This window comes from Chinchilla lanigera, unplaced genomic scaffold (assembly GCF_000276665.1).
Source record: "Chinchilla lanigera isolate Chin_1 unplaced genomic scaffold, ChiLan1.0 scaffold00026, whole genome shotgun sequence".
Taxonomy (NCBI): Eukaryota; Metazoa; Chordata; class Mammalia; order Rodentia; family Chinchillidae; genus Chinchilla; species Chinchilla lanigera.
In genome coordinates, this window is record NW_004955427.1 from 23,926,102 (window position 1) to 23,947,690 (window position 21,589).

At 47.8% G+C, this 21,589-nt stretch overlaps 1 protein-coding gene across 1 annotated transcript in view; it reads right to left on the reverse strand.

Moving 5' to 3' along the window:
- The window catches only part of Itgb5 (integrin, beta 5), a gene marked incomplete in the record, with an annotated part of 100,737 nt that overhangs the window by 74,627 nt on the left and 4,521 nt on the right, over positions 1-21,589 (reverse strand). The window contains 2 exon segments of the mRNA XM_013515122.1: positions 4,500-4,704; positions 12,508-12,593. Of these exon segments, the coding sequence (XP_013370576.1) occupies positions 4,500-4,704; positions 12,508-12,593 (291 nt within the window).

Here is a 21,589-nt window from a genome sequence, read left to right on the forward strand (position 1 = left end):
TGGCGGCCTCTGCAGTGTCTGCCTCCAAGCAGCAGGCCCTAGGTCTACAGTTTGCTTTAAAAGAACCCCTCGTGCATCCATGGAGAACTCCTTCACCTTTGTGAGCAGGTACATTATCAGTCTGGTAAATGGGGGGACAACATGCATCCTGGTCCCTCCCTGGGAGGAGCGGGGAGAAAAGCCCTTACTCAGGGGCTGGTAGAAGCACATCTCAAAAGTGGCAATCCCCTGTAGCTCTGCCAGTGTTCCTGACCAACGTCAATTTCCTGGCCTTGAGAACATTCTCTGGTTACCTCCGCCGTTCATCACTGGGTACAGCTCAGGAGATTATGTGGAGAATCTCTACCATTTCTACAACTCCTTGTGCATCCAAAATTATTTCAAAAGAAAGTTTAAGATAATAAAAAAAAGCTAACTATCAAGGGTCATTTTAAGAGGCTTAGGGATTGAAGCAAACAATGATTTTCAGAAACCCTTTCTAGTTATCCCAGTGTTCCAAAACCACCGCTAGCTTTTGACCATCTCAGCAAGACTTACTTTGAAGTTTATGTCTTGTCTTAAGGATTTTATGTCTGTTGTTGGGGATTTTTCTAAAAAAGTTCTTATCCTGACATATAGTTCCCAGTATTGAAATAAAATGGAAAACACGATCCTGTTTTTATACAAAATCCTACTTAAAATTTGGCAGTTCTTCAAAAAGTTAAATATAGAATTACTACACAATCCAGCAATTCTACTCCTAGCTATACATCCAAGATTATTGAAAACATATGTCCTCATAAAAACTTGTACACAAGTGTTCATAATTATCCAAAAGTAGAAACAGCCTAAGTGCCCATCAACTGAAATGTGGTATAACTATGTAAGTAAGCAAAATGGAATATTATTTGGCCATAAAAAAGAATTAAATAAATTTTACAAAATGGATGACTGCATGGTCACATGGTCACATGTGACATGAGGCACAGGCAAAATCGTAGAGCTGGCGAGAGGGTTAGTGGCTGCCAGTGGCTGAATGAGGAAGGGAGGGGGGAGAGGATAAAGAACAACTGTTACTGGGCACTGGGTTTCTTTATGGGGCAACAAAAATGTTGTGGAATTAGATAGTGGTGATATTTATATAATCTCCCACATACATTAAAAATCACTTTAAAGCAATGAATTTTAGGGTGCGTGAATTAGATCTCAATTTTTTTTTTAAATTAAAGACTTCTGTTTAGAAAAGGATGCTGGCTTCCCTCCCACCCTCCCTTTCTCTTCAGACTTATCCTGGAACAATTGTCTTCCGTATATGCTGAGGCTTGTATGGGGCTGGCAAAGTGTTATATTTCACTCAACAAATAGCTATTATGGAGCACGGGGGCAGGGCGAGGGGAAGGCACAGTAGCATTTCTGAAAGAACATAATGGAAAAACCAGTCCCTACACACCTGAGAGCCCTCTTCAGAAACAGGGGGATTTCCCCAAAGTAAACACGCACCAAAAACTTTGCTAAGTACAGCACACCATTCCTTCCTTCGCCCAAATAAACGGCATTATCCAGAATTCCTCTTTATAAATACTAGATTTACATTTTCAAAATGTTACTAGGTGGTCTTCACAGGGCAGCCAGCCCCTGCCTCAGCCTCCCAGCCCTGAGCTCCCCACCTTGCAAGGCCTGACCTGCACAGAGCACCTACATTTTGTATAAACACAGGATCGTGTTGTCCATGTTATTTCCAATATGGGAAACTATCACCATGCTTAGCTGGAGAGGCGACTAGAATTGAGCATAGACTGAGCTTTATGTGCAGAAACCTGCCGTTGTTCCAGCTGTTTCCTTGACTCTTCTGCAGGGCCGTTTTAAAAGCCAGGTAGTGGACAGTGAAACGACACGGCGTCTCTGTTCACAGTCACACCTTAACACTGACTCTGTGACATCCACTTCTCTCCCCAACTAAATCCCCCAAGACGAGGACGGCTGCCACAGAGCAGATTTCCTGAAGAGAACCCTACAGCCTCTGTGAGTTCTAGATTCAGCACTCCAGAAATGCAAGCCAGAAACCTCCCAGGATGGTAGCTGAAACTACAAACCCTTCAGGGGTGTGAACTGTGGCCCTTATTTTCAAACATTAGTGAATGAGAACAGCACACAAGTACAAATAAATTACAACTGTAAGTAAATGGAAAACATGAACATATGTAAACGGACAAAAGGGTAAAGTAAAAAATTAAAACAATAGTGTTAAGGTGGGTGATTTTTCTAGAATTTCTTTTAAATTACTGTTCTACTGTTCATTTGACAAGGGAGGCACAGAGTTGACATTAGCTGGTGGCTATTCCTGTACCTACAGGAATACATTAGTTGATAACCATCCCACAAAGGGCTGTGAGGGTACCGGCCTGTCTTAGCTTGGTGCTCACTGTATCAATCAGTTGAATGCTGCTCAGAGTAAGGAGATTTGTAAAATCCTACCTTCAATTAACCCCGGCTCTAATCCCTGAGCAGATGATCTAGCAGTCTGTGCTTTATCCACTGCGGCCTACTTACACCCTTCTTTTTCTTAGTTTTGAGGCAAAATCAAACATTCACTGAATACGTGATAACTCGGAGCTCATTCCAAAACAGCACATGGTACAGAACCACAGAGATGGAACAATAAACCAGGCATGGTGGTGCACACCTGTAATCCCAGCACTCTGGGAGGCTGAGGGAAGAAGATCACTGGGCAACTCAGCAACTTAGTGAGACTCTGTCTCAAAATAAAGAATAAATAAAAAAAAAAAAAGGTTGGGGATGTTGCTCTGTGCAAAGGTCCTGGTTCAATACCTAGTGTTGCCAAAAAACAAAATAAAAAGAGTAATAAGAACAACAGCTACAACAAAAGGAGCTTTCCTGAGTGTCACCATGTGCGGTACTGCACCAAACCCACTTCTGGGGCCCTGAGCCTCCCCATTCAAACCCGCACCTGGCAGCTTTGGACATGACCCTTTCAAAATAGTAATTTTCGCTTTTTAAAGTTCTTTTGTATACAGAGTCTCATGAAAGCCTCTAAACAAGCCAGAAGAAATGAAGGTTCAAAAAAGAACCGATGGGATATGGAAAGATCAGCCCCCTCCCAACAGTATGATCCTTTCCAACGTCGTCACATACAGATCCAGGCTTCGAGGCCACAAGGGTTCTGCTGTGCAGAGTATTCCACAACAGAGGTGGGGAACTAGAAACAACCACGGGTTCAGGCAGGAAGGCCTGCAATGGAATTGGATCTGCCATGTACTGACTGAGAGACCTCCGCAGGGGGTTTTCTCGTGTGTAGGATGATTCTAGCTCCCTCGGAGTAGGTCAAACCTTTGGCAATTAGCAGATGTACAAAACTTGTCAGGTTCTTTACACTGCCATCACCTTTGCGGCTTGCAAGGGCTCAGGGATCATGGAACAAAGTATCTCTACTCTAAAAGTTTGTCCCTGCAGAATGTCAGTGAATTAAAGGGATGTTGCTGACACAGAGAAATAGTTTTTCTAAGAAGTAACACTTTTCTGGAGCAACTTAAATTAACTAAGGAGTAAATCCACCAGCATTCTCCCAGAAAAAGCAATAGCATTATTTACACAGGTAGAAAGAGCCCAAATGCCCATCATAGATGAACAGATAAATAAATGTGGCATATATTACAATGGAGTATTCTGCTTTAAAGAGAGGGAAATCCGTGTGCTATAATAGGGCCGAACCTTGACAATGTTATGCTAATTGACACCTAAAGACAGATATGATGTACCAATTTGCTTCTAAGAAGTACCTAGGACAGTCAAGTTCAGAGATGGACAGTGGAAGACAGGTTATCAGGCTGGTGAAAAGAAAGAATGAGGAACAGCTGCCTAAGGAACAGCATCCTTCTGCTTGGATGCTGAAAAAGTTTTGGAACAAGAGAGTGGTGATGACGTACAATATGGTAAACTTCATTGTCCATGTAAAAATGGTTAAAATGAGCCTGATGCAGTGGTGCACAGCTGTAATCCCAGCTACTGGGGTTTAGGGTAGCGGCTAACTTGGGAGAATTACAAGTTCAAGACCAGCCTGGGCAGCTGACCAGCCTGTTTCAAAATATAAATTTAAAAAGGAGTACAGTCAGGCATGGTGGCACACGCCTGTAACCCCGGCACTTGGGAGGCTGTGACAGGAAGATCACTGCGCCAGTGATCTTTCCATATTGACGCCAGTCTGGGCTACAAAGTGAACTCAAGGCCAGCCTGAACTACATAGAAGAACTTGTCTGAAAAAAAAAAAAAAAAAAAAAAAAAAGGAGTACAATGTAGCTCAGGGATAGCGAACTTGCCCTATGCCCTATATGCATGAGGCTCAGTAACAAATACACCGGGGGCTAAAATGATAAATTTTATCTTACACTAATTCTCCCACATTTTTCAAAAACTGCAAAGATCCATACACAGATGACTGTGCTCTGTCTCCCCACACTCTCCACCAAACCTAGGCTGTCCAGCCCATCCTAAGAGCAACTCACCTGGCCGGAGGTCCACAGCCACCTCCTGCGGTGCCATCTGAATGACATCTGCGCCCGAGGAACTGGAGCCCTCACTGCTGAGGGGCAGGCTGCGCAGGATCCGTGTGCTGCTGGCCGGACTCTCGATCTCGCCACCACAGCCGTTCTGGAGGAGGTTCACCCGCAGGTCACACCGGGAGGTGACTGACCGTGAGTTGCCAAAGACCTGGGTGGGGAAACAGAGGCACAGGGCAGGAGGTGGTCAGAGTTTCTCTCCAGCACAACTCCACATTCCATCTGCATTACTGAAATTGGAGACACTGATAATCCCCATCCCATATGCCTCACCGAGGATTAGGAGAGCAAACTGAGGTGCTGGATGAGAAAGCATTTGTAAACCGCAAGCACTTCAAAAAAATGTTTGATTTTAGCTGGGTGTGGTGGTGCATACCTGTAATTCCAGCACTCTGGGAGGCTGAGGCAGGACGATTACAGATTTGAGCCCAGCCTGGGCAATTTAGCCATGGACAGAGGACTAATATCAAGAATATATAAAGAACTCAAAAAAATTAGACCCCTCCTAAAATAAAAGACCCAATCAAAAACTGTGCAGCTGAGATGAAAAGATACTTCTCAGAAGTACAAATGGCCAATAAATATGTGAAACAATGCTCGTCATCTCTGCCCATCAGAGAAATGCAAATTAAAACTACAGAGATAGTATCTTACTCCAGAAAGAGCAGCTATCATCAAAAAATAATAATAACAAACGCTGGCAAGGATCTAGGGAAGAAAGGAACCGTACTACATTGGTGGAAATGTAAACTAGTACAACTACCATGGAAGTCAGTGTGGAGATTCCTCAAAACACTAACAATAGAAATTCCATTTGACCTAGCTACTCCACTTCTAGATATTTTCCCAAAAGAATTAAAATCATATTATAAAGACACACACCCATGTTTACAGCAGCACAATTCATAATAGCTAGGTTTTGGAAACAGCACACATGCCCAGATGAATGGATAAGGACACTGTGATGTTTATACACAAAAGAGTACTACGCTGTCATAAAAAGATAAACTTGAGGCACTAGTAGGTAAATGGATACAATGTGAGAACATAATACTGTTAAATAAGTCAGACTCACAGTTCAAATATCACATGGTTTCCCATATATATGAGAAACAATACATAGTAGAGAATTTCACCCAAGCTTCTCAGACATCCTGCTCCATGGGATCCATCCCCCATCCCCACCCCCAGTGCTGAGGATTGAACATAGGGCCTTGCACATGCTAGGTAAGTGATCTGCCACTGATCCACATAACCCTAGTCACAAGGGCTCCCCCAGGTACGGATGTCTCTGGCATATTCCAAAGCAGCCACAACTGACTCCAGCCATAGGGTCCTTTTGCCCAGGAAAGGGACAGAGTGTGCTGCAGACCCCTGCAGGGAATGTCAACCCACGAGACCAAGAGCATCTACCTCTTCCCTGAGCTCCTTTCTAGATAGTTTAACTCTGAACAAGGACAAATGCCCATTTAAAAAGAGGAAATCAAAACCACAGAGACCAAGGTCATATCTTCTGATGCTTATGACCTTCCAAGTGCATCAATATAAATCAAGAGAATGTCTCACTAGCCACATTTCTAAGTGCCAGAGTCAACGGATGCAGATGCCTCCAATTATAAACCCTGGAAGAAAAAACTCACGATGAAGAAAATCCTACTCCCATGCCATCTGGACGTGAAATGTCCTGGAAGCTCCAGGCCCCAGAGACCTGATGCTGGCCCTCTGCCAGACGGCGGAACCTAGCACATTCCAAGCGCATCTCAGGCCTCAGCCCTCTTTCACAGGAACCGGAGGTCTATAGACCTCAGGCCATCCAAGGAGCTGGAGTGCTCTGGCCCTGGTGGCCTAGGCTCAAGTTTGGTGCTTTTCACCATCTGCTTCCATTGCAGCAAGGCTCCTGCAGATTCCACAGCTAGAAATGACTGGGCCGACTCCCTGCCTCTCAGTGCAGTACTTCTCCACTGCCCTGGGTGCAGAAATATCCCTGCCATCTACCAAACTCAAAGGACAGCCGCTTCATACAAAGGTACAGAGTGGGCTCTCAGGGAAGGACCGGGAGGGTTCTTATTTCAATAAGGACAAGTGGGCACAAGCTGCAGAATGGGCTTCTAATGGCCACAGCACAACTGCTCGGAGGCCCTTGGTGCTGTGGGCTGGCAGGGTTTTCAGTGCCTAAGTGACAGTCCTCCAAGATCTCCAGAAATGCCCGCAGCAAACTCTCCAAGACACACACAGATCCATGTTACAGGCAAGTGGCCAAGAACAGGAACTTGAAGTATCCATGGTGACCTTTTTTTTTTTTTTGGTGGTACTGAAGCTTGAACCCAGGATCTTCTCACTGAACTAAATCCTCAATCTTTTTTTTGGTATTTTATTTTGGGATAGCACCTCAATATATTGCTGAACTGCCCATGCTGGCTTGAGTTTGCAATCCTCCTACTTCAGACGCCCCCAAGTTCTGGGGTTATAGGCATGTGCCACTGTGCCCAGCTACCTTGGTGGCTTTTGACACTGTGGTAATGGCAAAAGAAAGGGAAGAGACAGCTACCCAACTATGTCGCTTTAGTTTTAGTTCAAGCTTTAGTTTGAACCTGCTGTAGACCATGCGGTCACTACTTATTACACCACACTGCCTCCCTGTGCATGCTGTTAATTAAAATCCTCTTCCCAGCCAGGCACAGGATCACATGTCTGTCATTCCAGCACTCTGGGAGGCAGAGGTGGGAGGATCACAAATTCAAGCCCAGCCTGAGCAACTTAGCGACTTAGGGAGACCCCATCTCAAAATAAAAAATCAAAAATTGGCTATACCACACAACAAAAATCTCTTTCTCCACAGTGAGAGTGCTCAGGGCAGTTTAGCAGCATGGCACGAAGGCCCGTGTTCAGGTTCCCCTGTGAACAACACCGGCCAACCGCTGCTGAAGCTGGTAACTCCAACGAGATGTGGTACTGTTTTAGGTGTTTTAGGTAAAGGACACATTTCTGTGTGTTTTAAAACGGTGGAAGAGGGCGACAGTGCAAGCCCTGGAAGAGCGCAGAAAGGACAGGCTCTCGGGATGCGGGGTTGCAGGCGGACAGCCCAGGTGGGAAGCGGGCACCAGCGGGACTGGCCGCCTCCATGCTGCTTCTCACTGCACATGGTAGGCCAGGTACCCTGCCGCCCGCCTGGCAAAGCCTGTGTGGGTCTGAAGGGAAGGCAATGAGTGACAAACCCAAGTGGGCGTCATGGGCCAGCAGCACACTGCCACACACACTCCTAGCCTGGGGCATAGGAAGTCCCTCTGCCAGCTTTCAGTCGGCTCCTTTAAGTCACCAACCAATGTCTAGGAGGCCTCTGCAACAGGTCAACGTTATTCTGTTCATTTGGTTCAAACACAGAGACATGCTTTTTTTTTTTGTCCTTTTAAGACAGGATCTCCCTATGCAGTTCAGGCTGGCCTTGAGCTCACTTTGTAGCTCAAGCTGGCCTCAAACCCATGGCGATCCTCCTGCCTCAGCCTCCTGAGTGCTGGGATTACAGGTGTGTACCACCACACCTGGTGAGATGTGTTCTTAAACAATCAATATTTTAGGGGCTGGGGATTTAGCTCAGCGGCACAGCGCCTGCCTGTCAAGCGCGAGGTCGTTGAGTTCGATTCCCGGTACAAAAAAAAAAACCAAAAAAAACCAAAAATCAATATTTTATTGTGAGCTGGATTCAACACTGATTTTTCACATGAGCTCCCCAGCTCGAAGGAAAACACAGTCATCATTACCTTCCCTGCCACCAGCCTTCCCCAGAAGGGCTATCCCGCTTCCTGGCCTCTCCTCTGCCTCCCTCCTCATCCCCTACCCCTCCTTCCATCTTCCCCACATTTGCTCCAAGGCCAGGCAGCAGCAAGGTGTCCCCCAGGCATCCAATGCCCTCAGGCCCGCTGTTCTCCCACAGCGTCTCAGCATGTGGTGGCCTCGCCTAGCCTAGGACTCCTCCTGCTGGACTTCACAGAGGCCTGGTACTGTGCCTTTTGTCCTCTCTGGGGGCATTGACCCCAGATGTCCTCCTGCATGCATCACTGGACTGATGCCTACAACACAGGCTGCTGGTCTACCCACGCACCTGTCATTCCTGACACACGGCTGAGCAGGTCTTCCCATTCTCACTGCAGTTAGGTGGAGCAATGGGGCTGAGTTTTAAGCAGGAAATGGGGACAGAAGGAATGTGGGCCATCCTGGTCCTTGCCGTGAGAATACCCGCACAGTGTTCCGTACACGTGCCTTGGCAGAACTGGCTGGGCATGAGCCGTGGGGATGGTGCTCTGGGATCCACACAGAGATAGGCAGAGACCCTGTCAGGGACCTGGCCCTGCTGGTGGCCACACTGCAGCCCTCCACGGACTTCCCATCACCTGCTCTCTGTGGTCCTTACTCCTGGGATGCCTCCCAGGATGTGGTTACAAAGGCACCAGCTGTACTTATTCTAAGGAGCAGGGGATCAAAGCCACTCCTGGCTCTATGACTCTAGCCCCTGACACACAGTCAGGCCCTGAAAGAAGCTCACCACAGGCAAGACAGCCAGCCACCTTGCAAGGCAGCAGCCTAGGAAGGTCTGCAGCCCAGAGTGTGGCTCCGCTTGAGCAGAGAGGGAACCCAGTGGAGTATAGGGAACCTGGCTGGGACAGTGATCTGCTCCTTAGGACAACCTCATTCACCGTCAGTACCAGGAGGTCAGACTCCAGGGAGAACTAGTACAAGAAAGAAGAAACTTAAACAGAGCCCCCCGCTTCTCTGCCCCATTCTACTGGCCACATTTCACCAGGAAATGCTATGGACGACAGCAGCAGTTTCCTGGATAACTCACTTGGTCATTGCGGGGCACACAGACGTCTAGCAGCCCCCACCCCCCACCCGCTATTTATTCTTCTCACAGCACGGTGCCAGCAGGGCAGAAGGGTAGGACAGGCCACTTTCATTTCACGCACTGAGAAAGGAAGAGTCGATCATGGCAAAGCTGAGATTCAAATTCTGGCTTTCTAATTCAGTTTGTTTAACAGGTGTGCTGGCTTGTGTCTAGATATCTCCTGGAAACCTCATGCAGTCACAGGTGGGGCTTTCTCAGACATGCCTGAATCTAGAGTGTGTGGTGCTGGGACTGACTCATGGTGCAATGCTAGGCTCAAGGGCACTAGGATTAGGGTGTGAGTGCTACCTACCCTGAGGAGCCTGGGAAAGATAAAAGTGGCAGAAAGATGCTGTCAAGGTCCCTGTTGTTTTGCTACCTTCTACCCACCATGCACTGTTGCCCCTCTGCCATGTACCACCCTCCCTTGGAGCCAGCCAATTATGGACTGAAACCTCTACAAACTGTGAGCTAAATAAAACTTTCCCCATTTAACTCTGGGCAGCAGGTATTTTGTCTTAGCAATGAGAGAAAAGTAAGACAACAGACCTCTTATCAAAAATGAATTCCAACCAGATTCTTAGATGGATACTGAGGATGCCAAGACAAATAAGACAGTTTAGTTCCTCAAAAAGATGATGGTTTTTAGGTAGCAACAGGGGTGAAGACAAATCACCCGTAAAAGGTTATAGGTGCTAAAGAAGGGACACAGAGTATGAGGAGACAAAGAGGGTCATGGCCCAAATGCAATAAATAGCTGTATAGTGAGCTAAATAGCTTCAACTAACATTTATTGAGCAAGTACTATGTGCTAGATACCTTCTGGGTACAACAAAGAGGTAAAACCCCTGCCCTAATAGTTCAGCAGAGAGAGTTTCCATTCTCATATCAAATAAATGGATGGACAGATGGACAGGTGGACAGATGGATGGAAGAACAGATAGAGTCGTGTCTGAGAGGAAACCAGGTAAGCTTTCACACAGTACATGTCTTCAAAGCTGGAGCATGCAAGTGACAGGAAGGTAATACTGGGAAGGCCCTAACGGGGGAAGGAAGAGTATAGGAATCATGAGGGCTTCATCAGGAGGAACCCTGGGATCCTCATGCTGTTCCTTCTGATGAAGGAAAAAGGTTTGGAGAAGGTGAGGGAAGAAAGGGCAGGAAAGAAGGGACCTCACAACTTTGATCTGGCATGCAAGTCACAGGAAACCAGAACAGGTTTTAAAGAAGGTTATAACAAAGGCACTACTATTAAGTACAAATGCAATGAAGGGCTTATCCACTGCAGACAGTCTGCTCTCAGAGGAACCTGATGGGGCATCTTCCTGCTGGGAAAAGGTGCTAGAGAGCCCATGTGGCAACAAACAAGTCGTGCAGTCTAAAGAAAAGAGCCTGGGCTCGGAAGCCAAAGCAGACAGATACGAACGAGGCTCTTTATGTCTCTGAGGCTCAGACTGTCACCAATAAAGCAGGTGTGTTAGCCAAGCATGGTGGCGCATGCCTGTAACCCTAGCACTCTTGAGGCAGAGGCAGAAGGATCTCAAGTCCAAGCTCAGCCCGTGCAGCTTAGCAATTTAGCAACACCATGTCTCAAAATTTAAAAAAGGGCTGGGAGGTGACCCAGTGCACAGGCCCTGGGTTCAGTCCCCAGAGTGTGCCACCACACGTGAGGGAGGAGCTGCGAGAATCAGAGACACTGTGTACAATGCACACTGTGGCATGCAGCAGGGGTTCCCACACAATTATTAGCCACCGTAGCTTAAGGAAATCACTAGACCTCTAAGCTTTCCTGCATGGAGAATAATCCTAGTCATACAGACTGAGCCGGTCCAAAGCAGCGAGTCTTGGGTTCCTCTACAAATAACTATAACGATGCAACTCACACAGGGAGGCCTTATGCGCTGTGGTTCAGACAACAGTTCAGACAAGTGACCCAGAAACTTCCTTAAAGACAAGAAGCTTAGAAATGGATCTTTTCCTGGTTAGCCTAGCAAACCCTGATAGCTGCGTTGCTTATGGCAGCAACATGCCTAACATCACCCAAACTTGTAGCCCTTCCTATAGTACTTTCAGCAATGGTAGCTGTTATACTGAATGACTGACTGACTGATCGCAGTATTGGGGATGGAACCCAGGCCCTTCCTTACACATGCCAGACAAGCATCTACTACTGAGCTACATCCTTGTTACTTTTAAACCAAACCATTCCACAAAGGTCAATAAGCAACATCAACTCCACACTGTGAGCTGAAGTTCTCTGAGGAAGCCGCACCTATGTTACAGATTCTGCAGACTGCTCGACCTTGGCTGAGTAGACTGCTGTGACTGTGGAGAGATGGAATGTTGTAGGTCGAGAGCCAAAATTATCTTGGGCTATTTTAGGCCCTTTAATAGCCATGTACCATAACTTCTGTTTCTGACCTAATATTCTCGTGACTAATAAAGAATTCACCACTAAGTTTAGCAGACCTCTAGCTCCACCAACCCTAAAGCTCAGAATGCCACAAGCCAACACCTGAGGCCTGTGGAAGAGATTTCCCTACCTTGCTATGGCCACCCAGATGAATTTGCTCCCAGGCACTGGGAAATGCCATAACTTATGACTCTCTTTTGTTCTGTGACTATAAAAGTTCACACTGCCTCTTCCACAGCAGAACATGTCACTCAGGGTAACTTGAATCCGTGCTCTGAGGCTATGGTCATTCATATTTGGCGCATTATAAAATTTTCTTTTTTCTTTTAAAGCAGAGACATTATTTTACAGGGGTACCACCCACCCAAGGCATGCTTTGAATTGTTACACAGCACACTCACTTCACAGCTTGGGTCACCTGGAATTCTGATCCAAAGATCACAACACTACCAGAGCCCTAACTGGTTCCCACACAAAAGGGAAGGAAAACCTTTCCCTAAAACAAGATTGACATTCAACACTATTGAGAGACCCGACTTGACATTTCATTGACTTGAATTTTTCATAATCCTATCCTGGACAGCAGCAGAAGACACACATTTTTACGCACTATAAATGTGTGTGGCAGCCCGGCCCCGCCCTGCCCCACCCAACCCACATACCTCTTTGGAGCACCAGGCACATTTTGGGTGGATCATCAGACACTCTTCACAGGAGGAGGCACTCCCACTAGTACACATGTTGAGACCTTCAAAGCAAGGTAAAGATGCACCGATTAGTTCCTGGCTATAAACCTTATTGACGAGGGCTTTGAATGGCTTGGGGAAAGGGGAGCAGGGATTACCTCCTTCTTTCACAGGGGGTCTAGGCTAGGGGTACCCTGATGGCAAACACTGGGTAAGGCTCATCGGCTGAGCCAAACACTAAGTTCTGAACATCCGCCCTGCAGGCACACTTACAGCAGCCCCAGTTCTTCTGCAGGGGCTGCTTAGGTTCCATCTCTTTCAGTCCATCAAAAAATGACAAAAAAGGGGCTGGAGATTTAGCTCAGCGGCACAGCACCTGCCTGGCAAGCGCAAGGTCGTGAGCTGGATTCCCGGTACCGGAAAAAAAAAAAAACGACAAAAAAGAACAGAAAAGAAAGGGAAAGAAAGAACTGGTGGGTTTCATTCAGGTATAAACAAAGCAAATGCTAAATCAGGTACTACCTCATCACAATCTAGTATACCGAAAGAACTACTATGCCCCTCACAGAGGAAATACAACATTGGGTTAATGCAAAGGAAATCCATTGATTAAACATCTACTAACGGGTCGAGGAGAAAAAGCCCTATCATTGCCTGGTGGGAACGAAAAAGCTTTTGAAAACATTCAAAATCCATCCCTGATTAAAAAAAAAAAAAAAAACAGAAAGTAAGATTACAAGGAAACTAGCTGGGCATGGAGGCGCACGCCTGTAATCCCAGCACTCAGGAGGCTGAGGCAGGAGGATCATTGTGAGTTTGAGACCAGCCTGGGCTACAAAGTGAGCTCAAGGCCAGCCTGAACTGCAGAGCCAAACCCTGTCTCAAAAAGAAAAAAAAAAGATTACAAGGGAACTAACTGCCTTTTCATTGTAAATGTTACTTATTTCAAACTCAGGCCAGTCCTCCTCCTCCTCCCACCCCAGACTGCAGAGGGGTCCCAGAGGCAGGCTCAGCTGTGCAGAAGAGGTTAAATGCACCGCATGCTCTCCGCTCCACCCCACCACATTCCCCACTTTCACCTCACACACTACAGTAGAAAAACCACAGAAATCGCACACGGCAAGGGAACAGAGCTGATGGACTCAGAAGCTGCACTGTGACATGAGAAGGAGGAGGCACCTGTTAGGATGAGAACGGCAGCTGAGGCAGAGGGGAGAAGAAGCCGCGCGGCCCTGAGATGCTGGAAAGGGAGGGAGAAGACTTTGGGAGTCAAAAGGGAACAGTGGTTTCCACCGGCCGGAAGCCCAGGCCCCCACATGCCCCAGAAATTGCCCTATCCGTCAGGTGCCATGGGCCTACTGCCCAGGAGCCTGGATCCGCGGTGTAGGGATTCCTCACCTTCCTTCCTGCTGGCCCCTCCATGCACCAGATCAGCTGCCCTCTCACTGCCAGGCCTGCAGCGGCCAGCTGGGTGCCAGCCACGTGTGACCCTTCCACAGGAAGAGGCCCCCCAGGTCAGGCCAAGGTCTTAGAACACAGCAAGCTGGGAAACTGGGCCTGCCTGCAGCTTGCTCTCATGACAACCTCCACTCTTAATTTTAAAACACCCACTCAGTGATCTCCAAACAGATATGGAAGCCTTTAAAAATCAGAGCATGTGCTGGAAACAGGGTTCAAAAGGTCAGTTTTGTTTTTTTAGTTAAATCCCCTTACCTCGCCAGCAACCACGGAGGATGGAAAAAAAATCAAATCTAGAATAAAAGTTAACTTTCCTCCGCTTTTCTACCTTATCAAGTACAGACTCAGCTCCCCGTGACATCTGTTTTCTTTCTTTCTTTTTGGATGTATAAAATCTTTCCATATAACTATGGAACTGCAGAAGCTTGCAGCTAAAAGTGTTTTAAGACAAGCTGGTTAGGTCACCTCAGTACATGGATAAAATCAGGAGAAAAGCTGAGGAAATGACCCAAACAAGGAGTCCTGTCTACAACAAAGAGGTCCACTGGGGTCGCGGGCAGCGGGTACCCATACAAGGCCAGGAGGCCTCCCTGGTGACACAGGGCTGCTGTGACACGCTGAGCTCCAGGCATCCTGGCACAGACCTCTAAAGCCCCCAGGTCAGAAAGGAATTTAAGGTGAGAGGTCTTACTTAGGACTCTGCTCAACATACAAATTCACAAACAACTTCCTTATTACCAGAGCCTGGTCACTGAGCTCTGAGACCAGGGGCTGGGGATTCAGAGCTCAGGGTGGGAAAAACACCTCATCTCCACAGACAGAGCAGACTGGTCTCTGGTCATCTAGTCTACCCACCTCAAAGACCTTGGGCATGCTACCTAAAGGGCTCCTTGGATATGACAGATGCTTGGTATGAAACACACTGAACAACTATAAAAATAAATGTAACTGATGCTACATTACTAATTATTTCTAGTGTTATTCCATATTCACATGCAGTAAGAAAGTAGTTTCACTGTACTAAAATTAGGCTGTGGAGTTAGGCATGGTGGGGCACACCTGTCATTCTAGCACTCTGAGAGGCTGAAGACAGGAGAATCGAAAGTTTGAACCGTGCCTGGGCAACCTAGTGAGAACTTGTCTCAAAATAAAAAAATTTTAAAAGAGGGTTTAAGATGTAGGCCAGGGTGAAGGCTCTACATTCACTCCCCAGTTCAATCAATCAATCAACCAGTCAGGGTGCTGTGGGACAAATCCAAATGCCGGATACACTGTACTAAGCACATCATCAACACTGAACACTATAGGGGTGGGGGTGGGGGTTGAGGCTAAGGTTACCCAGACAACACCCAAGACCCTGCACCCCAAGAGTACCAGGTACCAGATAGCAGACAGGAGTTCCAGAACCCAAAGCCATGCACCAGATCTATCCTCTTCGGCATCTTTCCTCTCTCCACCTATTAATATTTCAGAGTTTGGATTTGGCTGAATGAGTCACTGGCACCAATAAGCATTTCCAAAAGGAAGGAAGGAAGCAATGAATGGAAAACTATACAGCTGCAGTTCACAAATGTCAGAGTGTCGTGTCTAGGGCACGTAGATACGCACTGGTGGCCTGGACAGTAGCCACATCTTCCCCTGGTTGTTGTCTGTGTGGTGACTGCTCCCAGCCCAATTTCAACTGCCTTCTGCCCTCTGGCTTCGTGACTCTCCAGTCCAGGGCTTACTGCAAACTATCATCTAAAATTAAACTCCACTTCCGAAACATATTGACTCACCCCTCTCATCAATCATAGCCAGGCTGCTCCCACGCCTGTCTGACCGATCATTCCTTCAAGAAATGCTTGTCCTAATCAGTCCTTCCTGCTGGCCCCTCCACTGCCAATAGCCTGAGCTTCGGGTCTAGTTTCTTGCAGTGGGCCTCCAGCCTGGGCCCCTCCTCCAGCTTCTCCTACCTCTGTCCACCCACATGTCCAAGATCAGATCACTGCCACTGAAGCATACATCCAGCAGCTGGGGTTTCCTGATCAAAGCATTCAACGGAACAGAAGTAGAACAGAAGTGGAATCGCCTTCCTGGCTCGAAGGCAGCAAGGTAACTGGGGCTGTTACTCCTCACGCCTTTACTGTGTCTGTTACATCTTTCCTAAAACAGACAAATGTTCCCAGTACAGAATCTGGTAACTACAAGGGGTAATCAAAACACACGGGCAATGTTTACATTTTTCAAAACTTACTACAGTAAAGGTCACATTGCCATTAATCCCCCTCAAAATACTTCCCTTTGCTTCAAACAATTATTCCATTGTTCTTGTAGCTTTGTTTCTTTCTTTCTTTTTCTTTTAGAGACAGTGTCTCGCTATGCAGTTCAGGCTGGCCTTGAGCTCACTTTGTAGCCTAGGTTGGTCTCAAACTCACAACGATCCTCCTGCCTCAGCCTCCTGAGTGCTGGGTCTTATAGCTTTCTGAAGCAGTTCTGGAAGTCTTCTTTCATAAATGTTATTATGAAATGTGATCAAAAATTCAGTGAATGTTGCAGAGTGTGATCCAATGTAAAGGCAGCCTTGTAAAAAACATCATCCACTTTATTCACCAAATCCGGCGCTGTTTGACTTCCGGCTCTTCCCAAAAGTCAAAATGACTCTGAAGGTAAACCATGAGGCAGCCATGACAGCACAACTAAAGACACCTACAGAAGAGGACGTCCAGAACTGCTTCAGAAAGTGTCAAGAAAATGGGTAAAGGAGTCTAAAGTGAGGGAGTACATTTATTTTGAGGGGGATTAACGCCGAGATTTTTTTTAATGCAATAAAACGTTTTAAAAATGTAAACACTGTATTTTTTATCATCTGTAATCCTATAGCCAAAGATGTTACCATGAAATGCAAGTATATCCTAGGACAGTGACAGCAAATCTTTTAGAAACCAAGTGCCAAACTGCAACTTAAAACCCACTTATTTATCACAAAGTACCAACAGTGCAATTAAACTTGAATACTGAGGTATCAGTTGAAAAAAATCAACTCTACATTAATTTCTTTTCTCTTAAGAACACAATAATACATGTGCCAGAAGTTCACCACCACTGCCCTAGGAAGCCTCAACTTCAGTCACTTTCCATCTCATATGGCTTTCTGTATATCAGGCATCTGCTGAACACCCAACAATACTGGCTTTACAGATATGACTTCTATTTTTGAAGCAGTGATTCCTATAGTGGAATACTACACAGCTATCAAAAAGAAGGAGCAGTTCATTCTCTGCATACTGATAAGAGCTAACCCCTACATACTTTTAAGTTAAAAATAAAAAGCAAGATGTAGAACAGTACATTTAGTGTTGCTTTCAAATAAAAATAGGGGAGGTATATTTGTCACATGTACACAGAATCAGTGACACAAGGAACCTAACAGGAGTTGTCTGTACAGGAAGAACAGGGCCCACAGGGGAATACCCTGGGCTAAAGGATGACAAGACAGGGACAGAGACTGCTCACTGTATCCCAGTCATGCTTTTTAAAAATGATGTGCTGGGGAGAGGAATAAAAATAAAAATGATGTGCGGGGCTGGTGACACATGCCTGTAATCCCAATACTGTGGAAGGCTGATGCAGGAGGATGTCCAGCATGGGCAACTTAGAGACTTAGTGAGATCCTGCCTCAAAAATAAAAAAGGCCAGGGATCTAGCTCAGTGCCTTGTGTCCAATTCCAAAACCACAAAACTAACAAAATAAAAACCTGTAATTCCATTTAACCATGAGAAAAATATCACCCAAGCCCATAACTGGCCAGTAATCGAAACTGTCAAGGTCATCAAAAAGCAGGTACTGAGAAACTATCCCAGCCAAGGGAAGCCCAGAGAGACATGGTAACTCCAGGTAATGAGGTACCCCAGATGGGATCTTAGAACACAGAAAGTCAAAGCCAATCCACGTATGGTGGCACACGCCCATCACCAGCAGCTGGGAGGCTGAAGCAGGAGGATCTCAAGCTTGAGGCCAGCCTAGACACAGTGCAAGACTGTATCAGAGGAGTTAGAGGACGACGAGGTGACAAAACTCAGGAAATCTGAATGAACTACGAACTTCGGTTAATGATAAGTAGCTCACTATGGTTCATTAATTGTAGCAAATGCACCACACAGATGTAAAATATTAACATGAGAAACTGGGTGTGGGGTACATGGGAACTCTAGTCTCGATGTTTTCATAAATCTGAAACTGTTCTAAATTTGTTAAGTGTTTTAAGGCCACTGAAACCACGGACGGGGCAAGGGAATCAGCTGAATACCAAGCACCTTGACCTCAGCCATAGCTCTGCTTCCCAGGACACAGCAGTGAGGGGCCTCTACCAAGGACTCCAGACACTGCTGCCTGACCGGTTCTAGAGAGGTCTCCGTCCCTCTCTCTCTCCCCTAAAACATCTCCTCCTGACAAGCCGCACACACAGACCTGACTTCAAAGCCGGTTGTAGAAAGGCACAGGCAGGTGAAGACAGGCTGCCTCCCACTCCATCCCCGCTGCCAAGACTCAGGGCCACCCTGCCACCCCACGGCGAGAGGCACCCCACTAGGCACAAGAGATGCAGTGATGAATGACCCAACAAAACTCCCTGCACCCACAGACCTCACACCCTGGTTGGCAGAGACAGACGATGAGCAGGAAGAAATGAAGGAAGGAAGGAGCTGGAAGAGCCAGCACGGAGGAGCAGGGCTGGCGGCGAGGCCAGGGCAGGACAGCCAAGAAGAGGCTTGTGGGGCTGGAAGCTGGCTGCGCGGCTCTCCACGAGGACAGCGCTCCAGACAGGAGGCAGAGTCCACGGGGCTCCTCACCACAAGGAGCTGGAGACAGTGGAGGTGCCGGAGTACAAGAGGGGAAGCTGAGAGAAAGGCAGGGAAGAGGGGGAGACTCACAGAGCCTGGCAGAACTTGTAGAAGCCGCTGGGGGGTGAACTTCATGGTCCGCCTGCAGTTTTATCAGGATCACACTGAGGAAGAGGAGGCAATAACTACAGGGGTCAAGTGCAGAAGGAGGTCCCAGCTCTACCACAGATAATCCACCGACTCTGAACCACCCTGGCAAAGTGGGGAGCGGACCCAGCAAGAAGAGAGTGCCAGCGCCACCCCAAGCCTCCCTGGCAAGGTGAGCCCATGCAATCTTCGGCCCACCCTGCCCCGCAGCCCTGGAATCAGACAATGCCTTCCACAGGAGCCCAAAGAAACCTCCCAAGTGGGTCCTTTACATTTAGAAAGACCACTAATCCCACTGCAACTGGACAGACAGAAAACAAACCATGGCCACGGGCTCTGCAGAGCCCTCAGCCCCAGAAAGCAAAATACCTGTCCAAGGGGCCCTGTCCCGTGAGCCCAGCTGCACGTGGCCACGGGAAAGGGACCCTATTATTTAAATACTGTGTAACTGTCCCACAGTGCTGATATTCTTACAATCTCTCAGAATATTTTCACAACCAGGCTGATGAAGAAAAAAGTTGTTACTAAGGCAGGCAGGCACAAAAGGCCTTCTGCCAAACAACTTAGACTTAGATATTTTAATTCTCCGTTGCCTCAGTAGCTAAATAGCATGGAGAACAAGCAGGAGAGGAATACTAATTGAGCTAATTAGGCCCTGCCCTTTCTGCCTCGGTCTCCTTTAGAAAACCCCTGACTCAAGGATGAAGTTAAAATGTTAAAACAGCAGTCTGCAGGCCAAGGCCAAGCCTGTGTCTGAGCGTTCCTGTGCTCTCTCGCTAAGCTGCCTGAAGAGAGCTGCACACCCAGCCAACTTGGGGCCGTCGCAGATGGTCACCCAATCCCACGGTGGTGAGGGTAGGGGGTGGTGAGGGTCAGTGCTGCCAACATGAGTCCGCTAAACAAAATAAAGGGCTCTTTTAGTACTCAGCACATTCTAATTTGCAGGGCATTTGCTAAAAGAACATTTGATGGCTTTAACAAATAAACTGTCATAGCAAACCTGACTCTAGCCATGCTGCAGGGTCACAACAGTTCCTCCCTCTGTTCAGCGAGCAAAGGGTGGCAAGAAAAGGCCTCACCCCAATTAGGGCCCCTGGTTTTGTGCTAGTCCAGCCTAGAGGCTCCTGGTTCCTGACAAGCAAGAGATACCCCTGATGGGGAGGGGACGGCGGCTGTTAGCCTGGCAGGGACTTGTTGCACTTTAGGTCAGTTTCCTGCTGGATTCACCATGGTCTCTCTAGAGACACCCAGGCAGGCTCCGGCCTGCAAGTCACCTCTTCCTTTGGGTAACTTTTTCTTTCATACTGTGTTCCTGGTAGCAAGGCAGAAATGATTTCTGGACAAAGTACCTGCTGCAGAGCTTCAAGAAAAAAAAAAGAGAAGGATGAAAAAAGAAATATAGAATGTGTCAAGCTGGATCTCCTTAGCAGTTCCCAAATTTGAATTTCACAGAACACGAAGATTTGAAAAACAAAACAAACAGAAGTAGAAGACGGAAAATTAATACAAGCTTGCTGGGTTTTTACGCTGCCAAAAAAAAAAAAAAAATTTAAAACTACTGTTACTGAATAGTAGTAAAGGAAAACTCTTCCACTGGAAATACATAAAGGACATAACTTTAAACTAAAGTCCTTGTGAAGGAAGGGTCAGCTGACAAGGACACTCCTACGTGTGTACTCCAGGGCAACACAGACTACGTCTCCCTCCTCTCACACTTCCCCGGGACCCAGTCAGTGATCGGGCGGGTCACCACACGGGTGTGTGGAACGCACTGATGTACTGAGCTCCAGATGATTATTCTCACATAAAGAAATCCTGCCACAGTATTAAGCTGAACGGAGTTTTTGTTTGCGCGGGGCCCTCCTCCGCTCTCACAGGGAAACCTCCCCTGCCTTCCAGTAATAGGGACGCAGTAGGGGAACCACCCTCCCCTTGGGCAGCCAGGCAACCACTGGGCTCCAAGGAGCAGACCAGGACCTCGGCTTGAAAGTGAGGCATGCACCCCAACGCAGTCACTTCCTACGGTAAAGGGAAAAGTGTGAAGCTCCCTTCTTTATTTTGTTCGCCTGCCAGCCCGGGCTCACACGCACATCCTTCCTCGGAAGGGTTCCTGACTGCCACTCGCAACTCGAGACCCTTAACCTAGGTGACCGAGCGCCCCCGGCACGGCCGCCAGCCCGGGGCTGCGTCAGGCTGCGGCGATCTGCACAGCTCTGCCCTTCCCGGTCTGGGAGGTGCGCGGTTCGCAGTGTCTGTGGGTCGTGGGACAGAGCCAGGCAGAGATCAGAAGTGGAGCCTCATCCAGGTACCAGGTGGGGTGTGCTCTCGGGATGTGGGTCCCGCTCGGATTTGCGGTGGCTCCGGAGGGACCCGCTGGACACACCTCCAAAGGAAAGCAGTCAGGACCTGCGCGGGGAACTCGGGCTCTCTAAGGGCCCCTGTGCACACTCCGCGCCAGGAGGCGAGTCCTGTGGACCGGCCGGGACACCAGGCGTGGGCTGCAGAGAAGACCCGCGAGTCCCTGGGACTAGGGGGCCGGTTGCATCGCTCCTCGCGCCGCCCGGGCCGCCACAACAGCCGCTTTGTGCCCGCGAGGAGCGAGCCCGGCCCGGGGCGGGGAGGGCGCGGGCGC